General features: G+C 36.1%; 2 protein-coding genes across 2 annotated transcripts; one reads left to right on the top strand and one right to left on the bottom strand.

Annotated features, from left to right (window-relative positions):
* Positions 1 to 579: 579 nt before the first annotated feature.
* On the bottom strand, positions 580 to 2,577 carry adi1 (acireductone dioxygenase 1). The gene is made up of 4 exons (XM_073869779.1): positions 2,379 to 2,577; positions 2,003 to 2,122; positions 1,740 to 1,919; positions 580 to 1,002 (listed from the first exon to the last, which is right to left on the bottom strand). Exons 1-4 carry the CDS (start codon positions 2,511 to 2,513, stop codon positions 886 to 888), a joined length of 552 nt encoding a protein of 183 aa, XP_073725880.1. The 5' UTR covers positions 2,514 to 2,577; the 3' UTR covers positions 580 to 885.
* Positions 2,578 to 2,884: 307 nt separating this feature from the next.
* Positions 2,885 to 13,881, top strand: psen1 (presenilin 1). The gene is made up of 11 exons (XM_055171450.2): positions 2,885 to 3,035; positions 3,759 to 3,853; positions 5,943 to 6,214; positions 7,727 to 7,868; positions 7,945 to 8,012; positions 10,042 to 10,262; positions 10,880 to 10,978; positions 11,102 to 11,185; positions 11,392 to 11,568; positions 12,763 to 12,881; positions 12,972 to 13,881. The coding sequence occupies exons 2-11, from the start codon at positions 3,818 to 3,820 to the stop codon at positions 13,125 to 13,127; spliced, it is 1,374 nt and encodes a 457-aa protein (XP_055027425.1). The 5' UTR covers positions 2,885 to 3,035; positions 3,759 to 3,817; the 3' UTR covers positions 13,128 to 13,881.
* Positions 13,882 to 15,335: the final 1,454 nt, after the last annotated feature.

Below are 15,335 nucleotides of genomic sequence, written 5' to 3'. Positions count from 1 at the left end.
CAGACCAGATGTACGCCCCCAATATTAAATTACACCTTAAATTAATAACAATGTAATAACAAAAACGTCCATTAACAATCTCCAAACAATTGATTATTCCTCAAAATCTGTATCTTCATCTGATACAGACTCAAACATAAGATCTGTTTACACACACACACACAGAGCTACTGAAGGAGCTGCTCTGTGAAACAGCCAATCAGAGCACAGCTCAACATTATTATTCATGACCCTTTCAAATAAGGTAATAATAGACAATTTCATTCTAAAGGCAAATCCTAGGGTTGTAAATGGACATGTAAAACTGACTCTGGGTCATTTTTGCTCTTAATAAAGTTACATACCTTCTATGTAGATATTAGAAAACAATTTTAACAGATTATTTATATGCATTCTTTGGCACCTTTAAAAGAGACCAATTGAGAAATACACTTCACTTTCTACATTTTAACATGCTGGTATTGGTTTAAAATAGTCTATGGACAAATTATGAACTACCAGCTAAGGTCTTTGTAGGGTTTAGTTTAACCCTTAAGACAGTGCACTGTATACAGAGAAATTAATACAGTACAGTTTACATTTGTTTCTTAAGATTTTTTTTATAAAACTGAATTGATGTGACAAAATATACAGTAGGACACTGCCATCTTTCATTGGCTCCAACATATTTGTACCTTTAAAAATCCTCCATATAACATCAGTATTGACGGACACAATATATCACATTTGAGACTGTAAATGACAAAATTACTGCTCATGATTGTAAATAGTGTAACAGTAAATAAAGGCACCGCTCTTGAACATCACAGTTATGTTAGCAACCCTGTCAGTGTTAATGTGTCTAAATACAGACTTCAGATCAGTACTGAATTAAACGTAATCATTTTAGGAGCACTTCAGTGAGTTCACATAGGCCTTGCGGATGTCAAAGTCATCAGCCGGGCGGTTATAAGCCTTCCACACTGGTTCACCGACAAACAGACGCATGGCTTTAGTGTAGTTCTGTAAAGAAAAAACACAAATAAACTAACTATCATTAGCAGAAACAAACCGTTAAATGGGATAAAATCTGTTAACCATTTCTAAAAACATAACTTGGTTCACTTCTGCAATGGGATTTATTATCAATGATGGTTCAGTGAGCAACAAATGTAGATTAGGACTTGATCTTAACCATCAAAAAATGACTGAATATTCAAGTGTCTCTATAAAACAGATGGCATGTTATTAGTAAACATTTTAAAGGGGACATATCATGAAAATCTGACTTGTTAAAGTGCTATAATTGGGTCCCCAGTGCTTCTATTAACCTTGAAAATGTGAAAAAGATCAACCCAGTAACTTAGTTTTGGTAAATCATTCTCTGCAAGCATGTGAAAAAAAGCTCATTGAAATCTGTCTCCCCTTGTGATGTCAGAAGGGGATAATACCATCCCTTAATCTGCACTATAAAACCACAGCACTGCCATTTAGTGCAGAGATCAGCTCATTTGCATTTAAAAGGACACATCCAAATATGGCACATTTTTGTTCACACCTACAAAGAGGCAATTTTAACATGTTATATTTAATTATCTATATGATATTTCGAGCTAGAACTTCAGTTTTGGTGTCGGGGGACACCAAAGATTTATTTGACATCTTAAAAAGTCTTGTGAAATGTCCCCTTTTAAAGCAGCACACCAACTGCAGCATGGCACTTTAGTTTTGATGCACAATAAGAAATGTTTAATTCTTACAGTTTCATCCACAGTAAATCTGTGATAAATTCCTGCTGGGAGCGTGATGAGGTCACCCTTGGACATAGCTATTCGGATCCATCGATCATTCTCATCCCTCACATCAAAGTAAGCCTTTCCATCCAGGATGTAGCGGATCTCATCGTCCAGGTGAAGATGTTCTTCATAAAACATTTTCAGCTGCATTGGAGGAATTATAGATTAACAAACCATGCACAATATATTGAAGTGAATGTAATTTCATTCCAAATAAATACATCTACCTTGTTCTCATAATCAGGAAGTTTTTCAGGGTGAATAGTTATGATATCCATATAGGAATAACCTCTGTCCTCACGAATCTTCTGCAGTTCCGGGTCGTTTTCATAAATATCAGCATTTAACTAAAAAAAAGAGCAATTTCATGTTGAAATTTAGACAAAATATGGTGCATATACTGTTTGATTACTATATTCATAAACCATGATTATACTCGCATGTACTTTAATGTATACCATACCACCTTAATGTTTAAACTGTAGTAGGCTGTAACATGTAATTGCCTTTTTGTATTCATGCAAATATCATAAGTTTACTTCATAACGCTTATGTTATGTAGGTCACGTGATGTGTGCAATCTCCGCTCGAACCGGCTCGAACCTTCCAGTAATAAACTCCTATGTGCTCGAGCTGTTTAAGTGACACGGGCTGATTCGGGTTAAATTTGTGAGGGAGTCTCTGATCCTCATCAGATTCATCCATATACCACGCTTTAATTTCCCCAAAACCACACATGTTTGCAACACATCCAGCTGTTTCAACACGCGTTAAGTTACTGAACTCCACAAGATGACAAATGTTTTCAAAATAAAGGTTCCTTATAAACTAACAGGAAAAATATATTATTTTTTTCTCGAAACGATAAAAAATAAAATATGTATTCATAAGTATTGATTTGAAATAATAATAATGAATAAGTATCAATAAACGTTATCTTTTTGAAGAAGCAACGAAATGTCATTGAATAATAAATGTTCACCTTATATTTGATTAAATATTTAAAAGAAAACAAACTCATGGCAGCATTGTTATAAAATATTGTTGGTGTTGTTACGTGCATTTATATATTTCTATACTAAAATACTTGTATTTGTGTAGAAGAACCTGATTGAAAAAATAGCATTTGATTTTAGTTGCTTTGCACAAAACTTTTATTCTGAAAGGTTTACAGTTATGACCTTTTTCGACACGTCCGTGTCGCTTCGTGTCCGCCTTCACGGTATTTGGGTGTTTAATCATTGTGAATTCAGACTCAAGGTTTGTCTTACATTTACCTTTAAATGATGTTCATTTGATGGTCATTCTGTTTCTTAATTTTACTTAAAGAGATGTCTGGATATACGTCAGTTTATTTTCACTTGTAAAGTTTTTGACTCATATCTGATTCGTTAATAATTTTTGACTGAAAGGAAATAAGTGAGCGGCTATCGGGTGGGCTAACTAACGTTAACCGGAAGCTGCTTTGTTATTCATTTGTCAAACACTACTCGTTTATTTCAACATAAACTTAGAAAGCAAAAGTTTTATTTCGGGTTTGTTGATTAAAAAGATAGAAACTGTGTTTACATTATTTGCGTAACTGTTATATCTCCCGCGAATTAAAATTACAAAGTCTTTACTTTGTGTTACCATGCAGTACCATGTTTTTGAGCGTGACACCGTGGTATTTTTAAGTAACACTGTAGTTTCAATAAATGATTTTGGCATGTTAACTGTTAATACCTTGTGTATGCTACATGAATCACAATCATTAAATACAATAGTATTTATCCAAACACTATATATATCTCACAATACCATGGTAATGTACAATCACAATATGTTTTACCTAATCATCTTTCTGACATTGATTTGACTCACATATTAAGATATGAGTTTACATTTCAGTCAAGATTTATATTAATTAGTTAATGTATGTTTGTATGGTTTATTGTTTCATAAGTTAAAATGTTTTAATTTGTGATGTGTTGTGATCTCAAGTCCTGACAGATCAAAAGCTCCTCGTGTTTCTGTGATCATTGGATCACTTCACAGCACCCATGGCTGAAAATGTGGACAATGTTGTCCCTAATGTGGTAAGTCTGCATATCCCATGTATTTTGTACTAGTGATGCTTCTGATATCCCAGTGATCCCTATTGGTTAGGAGTTCTTAATGTCAATAGAGGCGTTCCCTTTCGGTTTCCAGAACGTTCTTCCCATCTCTCTTTGGGATCCTTTTTGCAACACTGTAATATGACCCTTCATCCGACTATGCATTCAATATTAAACTGTAATGCTACTATATTTTTTCAGGATTGGAGAAATCAATATTTTCAGCATTTACATTTTTGACCCCACCTGTGAAACCCGGCTAAAGTCATTGTTCGGTCATTATGTTTTTTGCTTTTTTTACATAAAGAACATTTGGATAAAAATTACCTTGATATTTTTAATACTGACTGAATAAGCCTATGCCAAAGATTTGATGAATTTCAGTCTCAAAAAATCATGTTGCAGCATAACTGAACCATAATTTGCCATATACCACGTAAAAGCCGAGGTTCTCGTGTTTTTGGTGATATATAACACAACTATAGGAAAATTCTTAAAGTCGTATCTGGTTTATTTATATGATGTGAATGTCCAAAAAGCAGAGATTTCTAGAATAGTTTTGAAAAGCGATCTGGAATCAGACGTGTTTAGTGAGGCACAGGCACGTCTGACCACACCTGTTTAAAATGAAATCAGGTGGGGCATGTGAGGTACAGATATGTGGCATCAAGTATTAATCACAGCTTGTAGCCAGAGGCTGTTTCACTCGCACTTATCTGACTTCATGAAGCGTATCTGCTGCAATAATACAGCTGTAAAACATTGGCACTGCTGCTGTTTTGTGAAAGGCTTTTAAAATGCCTTCGGTTTCCTCGTCTTTGCCAAGATAATAGAGGACTTTGACCCATGCTTGATGCTTATGCTGTTGTGAATATAGATTGAATCCTAAAGTTTTTTATTTTCTTTTATTGAGTGTTACAAAACTTTACAGTATAATGCGCAGAGCCAGCTGTAAGTTCAGTTCAGTTTGAGGCCCTGTTTGCATTAGTGGCGAAAACGGTTATCTTAGTACTTAAGCACTTGTTTTGGGTGTTTGTGTTATAAATAAACACACAATGTGCTTAAAAAGATAATTTGAACAGGTGAAACACTGCAAAACTTGCAGCTCCATCTCCATGTTATTGTTTATACAGTCAACAATAAAGGGTAAAGGGGGTCGCACACCCCGAGCTTAGTCAGATAGCGTCTACTTCAAAATGCAAAATATACGTTAGCAGCCAATGTTAATTGCTAACGATTTGGGACAAATGTGATGTTATTTAATTTTAAACTATGTGTGTGGCGCGACAGGGATTTGAGCAGCGTCCTGAGTCACAGCGGACAGGCGCCGCCGGTGTGCATACATTTAAAGAAAATAATGTATTCTGTTTTTAGATTCGCAACGCTGCGCTTCTCGTCCGGTGTGCAATCCCCTTAAGGCTTAAACTTATTTAATTATGGGGGTTTTTGTGAGCTGTGGATGTGTAAAACACAATTTCGATCTATGTAACATATAGAAATTACAAGTAAAGCATCTATCTTATCTATCTATTGTTCTATGAATGGAGCTTGGGGAATCAGGATACACAATGATCCAGAACACCCAATCAGGGGCGTGTGTGAGCACTCCCCCCTTCGTTTACATAAGTTACTGGTTAAGTCCATCTTTACTAAATCCCAACCCCAGAGTTGGGTCTTCAGCATTTACAAAAGTCTCTGTTTACGAGGGTCAAAACTCCTGAGTAGTGTGCATAACTGTGCATGCCACATGTATTATCAAAAGTAATGCATTTTCCAGTAATGTCCATATCCATGTTCATGAGAGAGTTGAAGTCAGGTGGAAAGCTGTCCTTTGACCCAACATTACAAAAACCCATCGCTTCAGAAGACATGTAATAACCATATGGATTATTTTTTATGATGGAATGGAAGGAAGGAGCTTTAAAAAAATGGGGCACTATTTAATGCCATTATATAATTGTCTGTCTGTGGTCGGATCACAAAAATGTTAATACCAAGTGTAAATGGAAAATAAAGTGCATTAGAACTCAAGCAACGCACATTAATTCTTGTTATTTCTCTGTCTGTTCAGTCCAATGGTGGAGCGGAGACCAACCGGCACCCTCAGACCGGCGGCACGGCAGATCCCAGCAGGAATGAGGTGGAGCTGAACGGACAGCTGCCGACCGCACGGCCACCTCAGGTGGTCAATGATGGCGAGGAAGACGAAGATGAGGAACTGACTCTAAAATATGGAGCTAAACATGTTATCATGCTGTTTATTCCTGTGACACTGTGTATGGTGGTCGTGGTCGCAACAATCAAATCGGTTGATTTCTACACGCACAAGGACGGAGAGCAGCTGTGAGTATCAGCACTGGTATTATTGTGAATGTTGTCACAGACCCGTTGTTGGCCAGGACACATCAGCATTGCATCTTGTAGTTAAAAATGGGATGCACCGATACAAAATATATCTGTGCCAATACCGATATATATATGTATACCAACAGTTTTGCTTTATACTCCTTGTTTTAAAGAGCACGTATGGTCCGATTCGTGATTCTACATTTCCTTTGGTGTGCAAGTGTGTATCAGTTCATGTTAACGATATGCAAAAGGTACCAACCCCAAAGTAAACAATGACGCAAGTTATCGTCTCCAATCTAAATCTATTTTCTTGGACTACAACAAACACACGGATTGTAGGCAACAGTTTACTTCCTGGGATTGGTGATGTAGTAAAGACCGACATTATCATAATTCCTCCAGCTTCGGACTCTAAGCCTGTAAGTTAACTCCTGTTAGCATTGCATTGATTTGTACGCAAATCTTTCAAACAAGGTAACGAGCGTCACATTTCCAGCTGACATCAGAGGAATTCAGATCAATAAGTTTTGTACAAAATCAGTGCTATTCAGGAAGACTGTATATCTGGAGCTATAAAAATGTACAGTATGTGGAAAATAATGTGTTTTTTTAACCATAAACCACTCAAACACTTGTTATTATACCAAATACACAAAATAACATTGTTTTTTTGCATTGTCACCCAATTTAAAATATAAAAAATCAACCAATGTCCGATAGTAGGAAAGAATGCTATTATTCACCGTTACCAATTATAGACCGATATATATCGTGCATCCCTAGTTATAATGTCATACTATTATTAAGAAGCCATTTTATCTTGTTTAAACTTATGTAATGTATTGTAAAATGCACTTCTAACAGAAGAGATGGTCTTGTTTGTGATCAGATACTGGACTGATCAGATCTGTTTCTGTATTATTATTTTGTTTTGTGCACCAGCAGTGGTTTTGATACTCTACCCTTGAGGGTTACCTGACAGAATTCATTTCTTCATACCCATCTAATCCAAGGCTAAATGTTGATCATTTTCATGTCTTGACTTGATTTAAGTGTGTTGTGTTTGGAAAAAAGCCTTCTATTGGCTCCAGGCCTTATTAGTAGTGTTATTATTGATATTACGCGTCTCTTAAAAATTACTCCCGTCTGTGCTACGGACAAGAAAAATCCTTCAAATCGTTTCACTTGTTAGGTGTACTGGTAAATTTAACGTTGACTAACCCAAAACACTCCAGCATTGTTGTGGCATGGGCAAACTTCCTATTTTCCAGCAAAATAAATACAAATAGCTAGTGCATGCCATCCTCTGTATGATTATCTATCCTGCACAGTATCTTTAAATGTATGTTAGAAAATCTGATGTGCTCAGGTGCTGTAGTTGCTGTGAATGTCCTCTAGACAGCGCTAATGTATCACTCAGTGCTGTTCTGAGCTCTCTGATGTATAAACTGGACACCTGCTATTATTGTGAAACATATAAACTATTAAAATCCTCTTCTCATGCAGGATCTACACTCCGTTTCGTGAGGACACAGAGACCGTGGGTCAGCGCGCTCTCAACTCGATGCTCAATGCCATCATTATGATCAGTGTTATAGTGGTCATGACCCTTGTGCTGGTGGTGCTCTACAAGTACAGATGTTATAAGGTCTGTTTATCCTATTCCTCTTGACATGTTAACTTCTCATGGACTCATCTTTAATATATGTCCTGTGATTTTGCAGGTGATTCAAGGTTGGCTGTTCTTCTCCAATCTCCTCCTCCTGTTCTTTTTCTCCTTCATTTATTTGGGGTGAGTTTAAACCTATCTTGCTTTAGGATTGTTTGGCATAACAAATCGGCTTGTGTATTAACTGTAGTATATGAATAGTTCACCCAAAAATGTGAATTCTCACCCTTTCTTTCTTCCAAGAGCACAAACTATTTATTTATTTAAATGATGTTATGTTATCATCTTATATGGGGGTCAGCAGAATGAAGCTCTGAAAAGCACATACATCAATTATTAAAGGTGCATTGTGTAACTTTTAGTAGGATCTCTTGACAGAAATGCAATATGCATAACTATATGTGATCCTGGACCACAAAACCAGTTGTAAGTCGCACGACGGGTATATTTGTAGAAAAAGCCAAAAATACATTGCATGGGTTAAAATGATAGATTTATCTTTTATCCCAAAAATCATAAGTATATTTTGTAAAGCTCATGTTCCATGAAGATATTTTGTACATTTTCTACCGTAAATATATCTATAGGGCTATCACAATGATTAAAGGAATAGTCTACTCATTTTCAATATTAAAACATGTTATTACCTTAACTAAGAATTGTTGATACATCCCTCTATCATCTGTGTGCGTGCACGTAAGCGCTGGAGCGCGCTGCGACGCTTCGATAGCATTTAGCTTAGCCCCATTCATTCAATGGTACCATTTAGAGATAAAGTTAGAAGTGACCAAACACATCAACGTTTTTCCTATTTAAGACGAGTAGTTATACGAGCAAGTTTGGTGGTACAAAATAAAACGTAGCGCTTTTCTAAGCGGATTTAAAAGAGGAACTATATCCCATGGCGTACTAGCACTCTTGGGAGTACTCCGACTCGCCTGAAAAGTCCGCTCCCCTTCTCACTCTCATAATGGGAGAGGGAGGGTGTTACTGCGCCGAGTCGAAGTACTCCCAAAAGTGCTATTACGCCACAAAATATAGTTCCTCCCTTAAATCCGCTTAGAAAAGCGCTACGTTTTATTTTGTACCACCAAACTTGCTCGTATAACTACTCGTCTTAAATAGGAAAAACGTTGATGTGTTTGGTCACTTCTAACTTTATCTCTAAATGGTACCATTGAATGAATGGGGCTAAGCTAAATGCTATCGAAGCGTCGCAGCGCGCCCCAGCGCTTACGTGCACGCACACAGATGATAGAGGGATGTATCAACAATTCTTAGTTAAGGTAATAACATATTTTAATATTGAAAATGAGTAGACTATTCCTTTAAATAATTGTCTCATCGCGATAGTTTGACCTCATCATGATGTTTTCAGATCACCGCAATGATTGCATATCTCTCTAAAAAACACAAGGGGGAGCTGCAGTTTATGAAATATATATTCATAAAATAATTACTTTTAAATATGTGTTATGTGTATTAATATTTACTCCCAGGTAAACCTTGCAAAATATTTAATTTAAATAATCACAACAATGTGTGAAAATTATTTTATAAACGAACAAAAACATTTATGAGAATTAAATGTCAAAGCAATAAAACGGTTAGTTAATTGTCATAATCGTCACAATTTATTAGACAATTAACCTTTAGCCAAATTTCATAAATGTGACAGCCCTATATATCAAAACTTTATTTTTGTGAGTGGATGCTGAACAAAATTGGCCAGAAACTCGCCTACAAATTTGACTCCAGTGGGTTAAAATAAGTCTGAAGTGATACGGCAGGTGTTTTGAGCACATAAAGCAAATTAAAACCAAAAATTCATACATAATTCATAAATTCATATAGCTAAACTTTAAACATCACTGGCTCTGATGTTGCTCATGACTAGTTGTGTGATTATTTCTTTTTTCTTTTTTTGAGTTTGAGTCCCGTATAAGAACACAAAATGATGGCATTATAATATAAACCTTCTTTGTATTAATATAGCACGAGGGTGAGTGACATATAAATAAATTAATAAATTCATAGATTTTTTTGGGTGACCTTTTCCTTAAAATTTTGAGTGATTTTTATGATTTGTTACTATGTAAAATGCTGTTCAATTCCTTCTGAGAGCATCGGTTCACCTCGTTTCTCACACCAGGGAAGTGTTTAAGACGTACAACGTGGCCATGGACTACTTCACGCTAGCGCTGATCATCTGGAACTTTGGAGTTGTAGGAATGATTTGTATTCATTGGAAAGGTCCGCTGCGGCTCCAGCAAGCGTATCTCATCATGATCAGTGCTCTCATGGCTCTGGTCTTCATCAAATATCTTCCCGAGTGGACCGCATGGCTCATCCTGGCTGCTATATCTGTTTATGGTCAGTTACTTTACGTATAAAAGCATCGAGTAGACGTTACAAATGTAGTTTTGTGGAAATAAACCATACATTGACTTATTATTAGGGCTGTCAAAAGATTAATCGCGATTAATCACATCCAAAATAAAAGTCTGTTATTACATAACATATGTGTGTTTACTGTGTGTAAATATTATGTATATATAAATACACACACATTCATGTATATATTTAAGAAGTATTTGCATTTATATACTGTATATAAATGTATATAATTTATGTTATATAGAAACATAAATATTTTATATATAAATATAACCATTTTTTCTTAAATATATACATGACTGTGTGTGTTTTTATATATAAATAATAATTATACACACTACACACACATATGTTTTGTAAACACAAACTTTTATTTGGGATGCGATTAATCACGATTAATCTTTTGACAGCCCTACTTATTATATATTATATTATATATTAATGTGCATTTAAGCTATGCATTTTTTTCCATAGCTTAATGGGAATCAAACCCATGACCTTTGTGTTGATATGACAATGCTCTACAAATGAAGCTACGGGAACACTATTTGTAATGAACCGCAATCGCATTATATCTCGCCTCTTTTCCGTAGATCTGTTGGCGGTGCTGTGTCCGAAAGGACCTCTGCGTATACTTGTAGAAACGGCTCAGGAGAGAAACGAGCCCATTTTCCCAGCCCTCATTTATTCCTGTAAGATACATCCTTTGTCTTTACCTTTGTATCATCATTGCATTTTCACATTTTGTATACATTGATTGTTTTGCTCATTAACAGTCGCAATTCTTTTGTGTTTGTGCGCATTTGTTTTGTTAGCAACCATGGTATGGCTGTTTAATATGGCTGACACGGCAGACGGCAGGAACTCCAGCCATCCAGTTCCTCAACAGGAAAACCAAGGTAAGTCAGTCCATCAAAATAAACTCAGTGTGATCAGAGTCTAGATAGGTAAAACCTAAATCAATGAATACTATGAAGTGCTACAAAAGACGAGATGTAATGATGAAGGTCTTCATACGCTAAACCAATCAAATGGTCATATCAGCTGTATTCTGCATCGTTCTGACTCTTCAGTCTTTATTTTAAAGTCCACTATCTGTCCCCAGTGGTCGCAATGGCACCAACAGCTCAGCCTGAAGATGACGGCGGTTTCACGCCAACGTGGGTCGATCACCAGCAGCATCAGTTGGGCCCGATGCAGACCTCGGAGGAGACCAGAAGACAGATCCAGGAGTTGCCCTCTGCACGTCCTCCACCTGTGGATGATGATGATGATGAAGAAAGTGCGTATCGGTTTATTTTAACGTACTGGCATGTGTTTGGTGCTGAGAGGAACGGTGCTATTAAAAGAGCACATTTGAGACATTGAATGATATTGAATTGTATTGCAAATTAGATCTCGCTACAGACCACATAGAATTCGGTACAGCGATAGTCAGTTGTGATGGAAGCTAATATATTTTTTTATATATATTTTTCTAAAGTACAAATATGTGCAAATGTTACTTTTATATAAAGCTGCAACAACTAATCGATTAAAAATGTATAATGAAATTCGTTGTCAACAAAGATTAGATTGGTATGTGACGTCACATGCTCTCGCACCCGTGTCGGTCAGTGCATCTGCTTCAAATAGTGCAAATCAAAATGATTAATCGAAATCAAACCAGTTAATTGAAATCAAAACGATTAGTCGATAATCGAAATTGACCAGTTAATCGAAAAGGTCAGGCGTTAATTGTAATATAAACCGGTTAGTCAATAATCGCAATCGAACAGGTCGGTCAATAATTGCAATCAAAATGGTTCACCGATAATCGCATTTGAAGATGCAAGTCCATTAATCGCAATCAAAACGGCTAGTTGATTAATTGCAATTTAAACGGCTAGTCGATTAATCGCAATCAAAATGGCTGGATGATTAATTGCAATCGAAATGGTTGGGTGATAACTCGAAATGTGCGGTCGATTAACCGAAATCAAAACGGTTGGGCATTAATCGCAATTGAACTGGTCAGCCAATAATCACAATCGGACTGGTCAGTCAATAATCGCAATAAAAAGGTTAGCCGGTAATTGCAATCGAAACGGCTAGTGGATATTAATTTCAATTGAAACGGGTGGCTGATTAATCAAAACCCAAATGGTTGGGCGTTAATCGCAACCAAACCGGTCAGCCAACAATCACAACCGGACCGGCCAGTCAATAATTGCAATAAAAAAAAGGTTAGCCGATAATCGCAATCGAAACAGATGGTCGATTAATCGCAATCGAAACGGCTGCCTGATTAATCGAAATCTCAATGGTTGGTCGGTTTATTGAAATCATAACGGTTGGTCGATTATTTAAAAAAGAATCACCTGCATAATCGATTATGAAAATAATCATTAGTTGCGCCCCTTTATATCATTTGTGGATTATGTTATCAAATAAGTAACGGGGCCTATAATGCTTACTCTTGTGTGTGTTTTTACAGGGGGTGTGAAACTGGGTTTGGGAGATTTTATCTTTTACAGTATGCTGGTGGGTAAAGCGTCAGCTACAGCTAGCGGGGACTGGAACACAACTTTAGCCTGCTTCGTGGCTATTCTCATCGTAAGTAACCCGAAATCATGAAAACGTCTTTGTGTCTTTATCGCGGAATAGATATTGTTGGATTTTGTAACGTGTTTTGTCTCTTCTTAGGGTTTATGTCTGACTCTGCTGCTCCTCGCCATCTTTAAAAAGGCCCTTCCAGCTCTACCCATCTCAATAACCTTCGGCCTGGTCTTTTACTTTGCCACTGATAACCTGGTTCGTCCATTCATGGATCAGCTGGCCGTTCATCAGTTCTACATTTAGTACGGAGAGGTCATTTCTTACGTACTGCTCATTTCCAGAATCCACTGGCAGGGAAAATTGACACCCTGTAGACGCATACATTTCTACTGGACACTTGACTGGATTTGCCGATTTTGGCATTAAATAACACTATATATTTGCAGTGCCTCTCCAGTGACTGATCTTAAAATTCACTTTGAAAACACGCTTGGCCGGTATGCCGAACACTTGCTTGTTCGGCAAAAGCAAAGACCATCTAACATGTATGAATGCATTGGATGGCAGCGATTTTAACTGTGTTATGTGGAATGGGACCAGTTTGCTTTCATCACCAAATCTTGCATTAACTCTCTAGGCATTATGTTAATATCAGCTGTGATCAAGTGAGCATTAATGTGTTGGATTCACAAACACAGGTAGGTACTGACTTGTCTTCTAGGGGGTTTTGGGAGCATGGGTTGAGTTGCATTTTTTCACATTTTGCTCTTCAAGAACATGCAGGAGCATCATTTCAGAATGTATTATATGAGTCCTAAATGTCTTTTATGTTATTTGCACGAAAGGAGACGTTTGTGCAGGAACTGTTTTTTTACCAGTGGAACGGTTGATGAATGTTTTTTTTTTCCGTATTACCCACATTTTTCGTCATTTCAAGAAATTGCTGATTTTTTCTAACTTGTAAATTGAATGATTCACAAATAAAGGGATTGCTCATTTGAGCAAATGTAAAAAACAAAAACATTTCTTCTCTTAATAAAAATATGTGCTTGTTTTATTTGTATTGTACAAGTGCCTACAAAATAGTGTTTAGAAAATGTTTTTTATTTTGGCATCTCAGAAAAAAACCAATACTCTTTAAAAATAAAGTGGCTTAAAAGTTTCTTCACAGCGATGCTATAATTGAAAACACTTTTTTGATTCTAATCTTTTGTGAAACAGAAAAGTTGTTTTAGATTCTTTATGAAATCATTTAGCCAAAAATGGTTTTTCTTTGGCATCTTGAAGCATCTTTATTTTTAAAGGATCTTTATGTAATATTGACTTAGGCGTTGAACTTGATACCTCAGTCTAAATTCAAAATATTGGAGACGGATTTTTCCCTCTCGGGTTGCCAGACGTACAGGAGCGGAACTGACGATGGGAAGCATCATTTTTTTTGCTCATTTTTACATTTGCAATATTTTTTGTTGTCTGCAAATTACAAACCTGTTAGTGTGGAATTTTTTTAAAACTCAATTTGCGTCTCATTTTGGAGGTTGCATCCATTTTAAAAGGATAGTTCATTGAATTCCATCATATTTGTTTTTCCTACTATGGAAGTCAATGGTTACAATCAGCCGTGTGCTTACCATCATTTATTCAAATATCTTCTTCATCATTTCTCACAATACTTCCATAATATTTGTTTTCCTACTATGGAAGTCAATAGGTACAATCAACTGTGTGCTTACCATCTTTTATTAAAATATCTTATTTTGTGTTTATCAGAAAAAGGGAACTCACACAGGTTTAGAACAACATGAAGATGAGAAAATGATGACAGAATTTTCATTTTTGGGTGAACTAATTAAGCAACCGTGATAACTGGCAACAGTGTTTTTGGAATACACTATTAGTTAAATTAGCAGTGGGCTGGAGCATTTCAAAAAGAGAATAACTTGCCACACAGCATTGTTTTTAGAGAAATGGATTCATGAACTTGCTGTGTTTCCCAAATATCTATGAATATATTATAGTATTTTTATTGATTGAGTTAAGTCAAAAACTTACATACTGCTCCTTTAAGAGTGAAAGGTTTGTGAAAGCGATGCTTCTTTGTGCAACCTGAAGTTGAGAAAACTACTGAAAAATATTTTGATATAAGCAACTTTTATGCACTTTGGGGATTGCTTTGCAACATTTGGACTGTGTTCATGTCCTTTCATAAACTGTTGCTTTGATTTTACTGTACATGTGTTTGGTTGAGAGTGGATATATACATTATTTTTGTTCATTCAACCTTTAACATCACCTGAAAGACTATAGCACAATGACATTTAATTTGGCCCGTCATGCCACGTGAGATAAGGAAAAAGGATGAATGTATTTGAAGCAGATCATATTTCAAATTAAACATTTTCAAAAATGTAAAAAGTTTTGTTTTATTTGTACGTTACAAAAATTTAAATTGAAATTACATGCACAGAATTAAAGTAAGTAGTTTTTGTAATGTACATGCATACTTGAAGG

The sequence above is a fragment of the Misgurnus anguillicaudatus genome, chromosome 7, assembly GCF_027580225.2.
Source record: "Misgurnus anguillicaudatus chromosome 7, ASM2758022v2, whole genome shotgun sequence".
Taxonomy (NCBI): domain Eukaryota; kingdom Metazoa; phylum Chordata; class Actinopteri; order Cypriniformes; family Cobitidae; genus Misgurnus; species Misgurnus anguillicaudatus.
Note: the sequence above shows the minus strand (reverse complement) of the source record. Positions and strands in the feature narration are given on the sequence as shown.

Coding starts and splice junctions, on each gene's coding strand:
- adi1 (XM_073869779.1), bottom strand. CDS start 2,513: ATGTGTGGTTTTGGGGAAATTAAAGCGTGGTATATGGATGAATCTGAT. Junction 2,123..2,378: donor TAGGAGTTTATTACTGGAAG/GTTCGAGCCGGT, acceptor TCTTTTTTTTAG/TTAAATGCTGATATTTATGA. Junction 1,920..2,002: donor TTCCTGATTATGAGAACAAG/GTAGATGTATTT, acceptor CCTCCAATGCAG/CTGAAAATGTTTTATGAAGA.
- psen1 (XM_055171450.2), top strand. CDS start 3,818: ATGGCTGAAAATGTGGACAATGTTGTCCCTAATGTG. Junction 10,979..11,101: donor CCCAGCCCTCATTTATTCCT/GTAAGATACATC, acceptor TTGTTTTGTTAG/CAACCATGGTATGGCTGTTT. Junction 11,186..11,391: donor TCCTCAACAGGAAAACCAAG/GTAAGTCAGTCC, acceptor ATCTGTCCCCAG/TGGTCGCAATGGCACCAACA.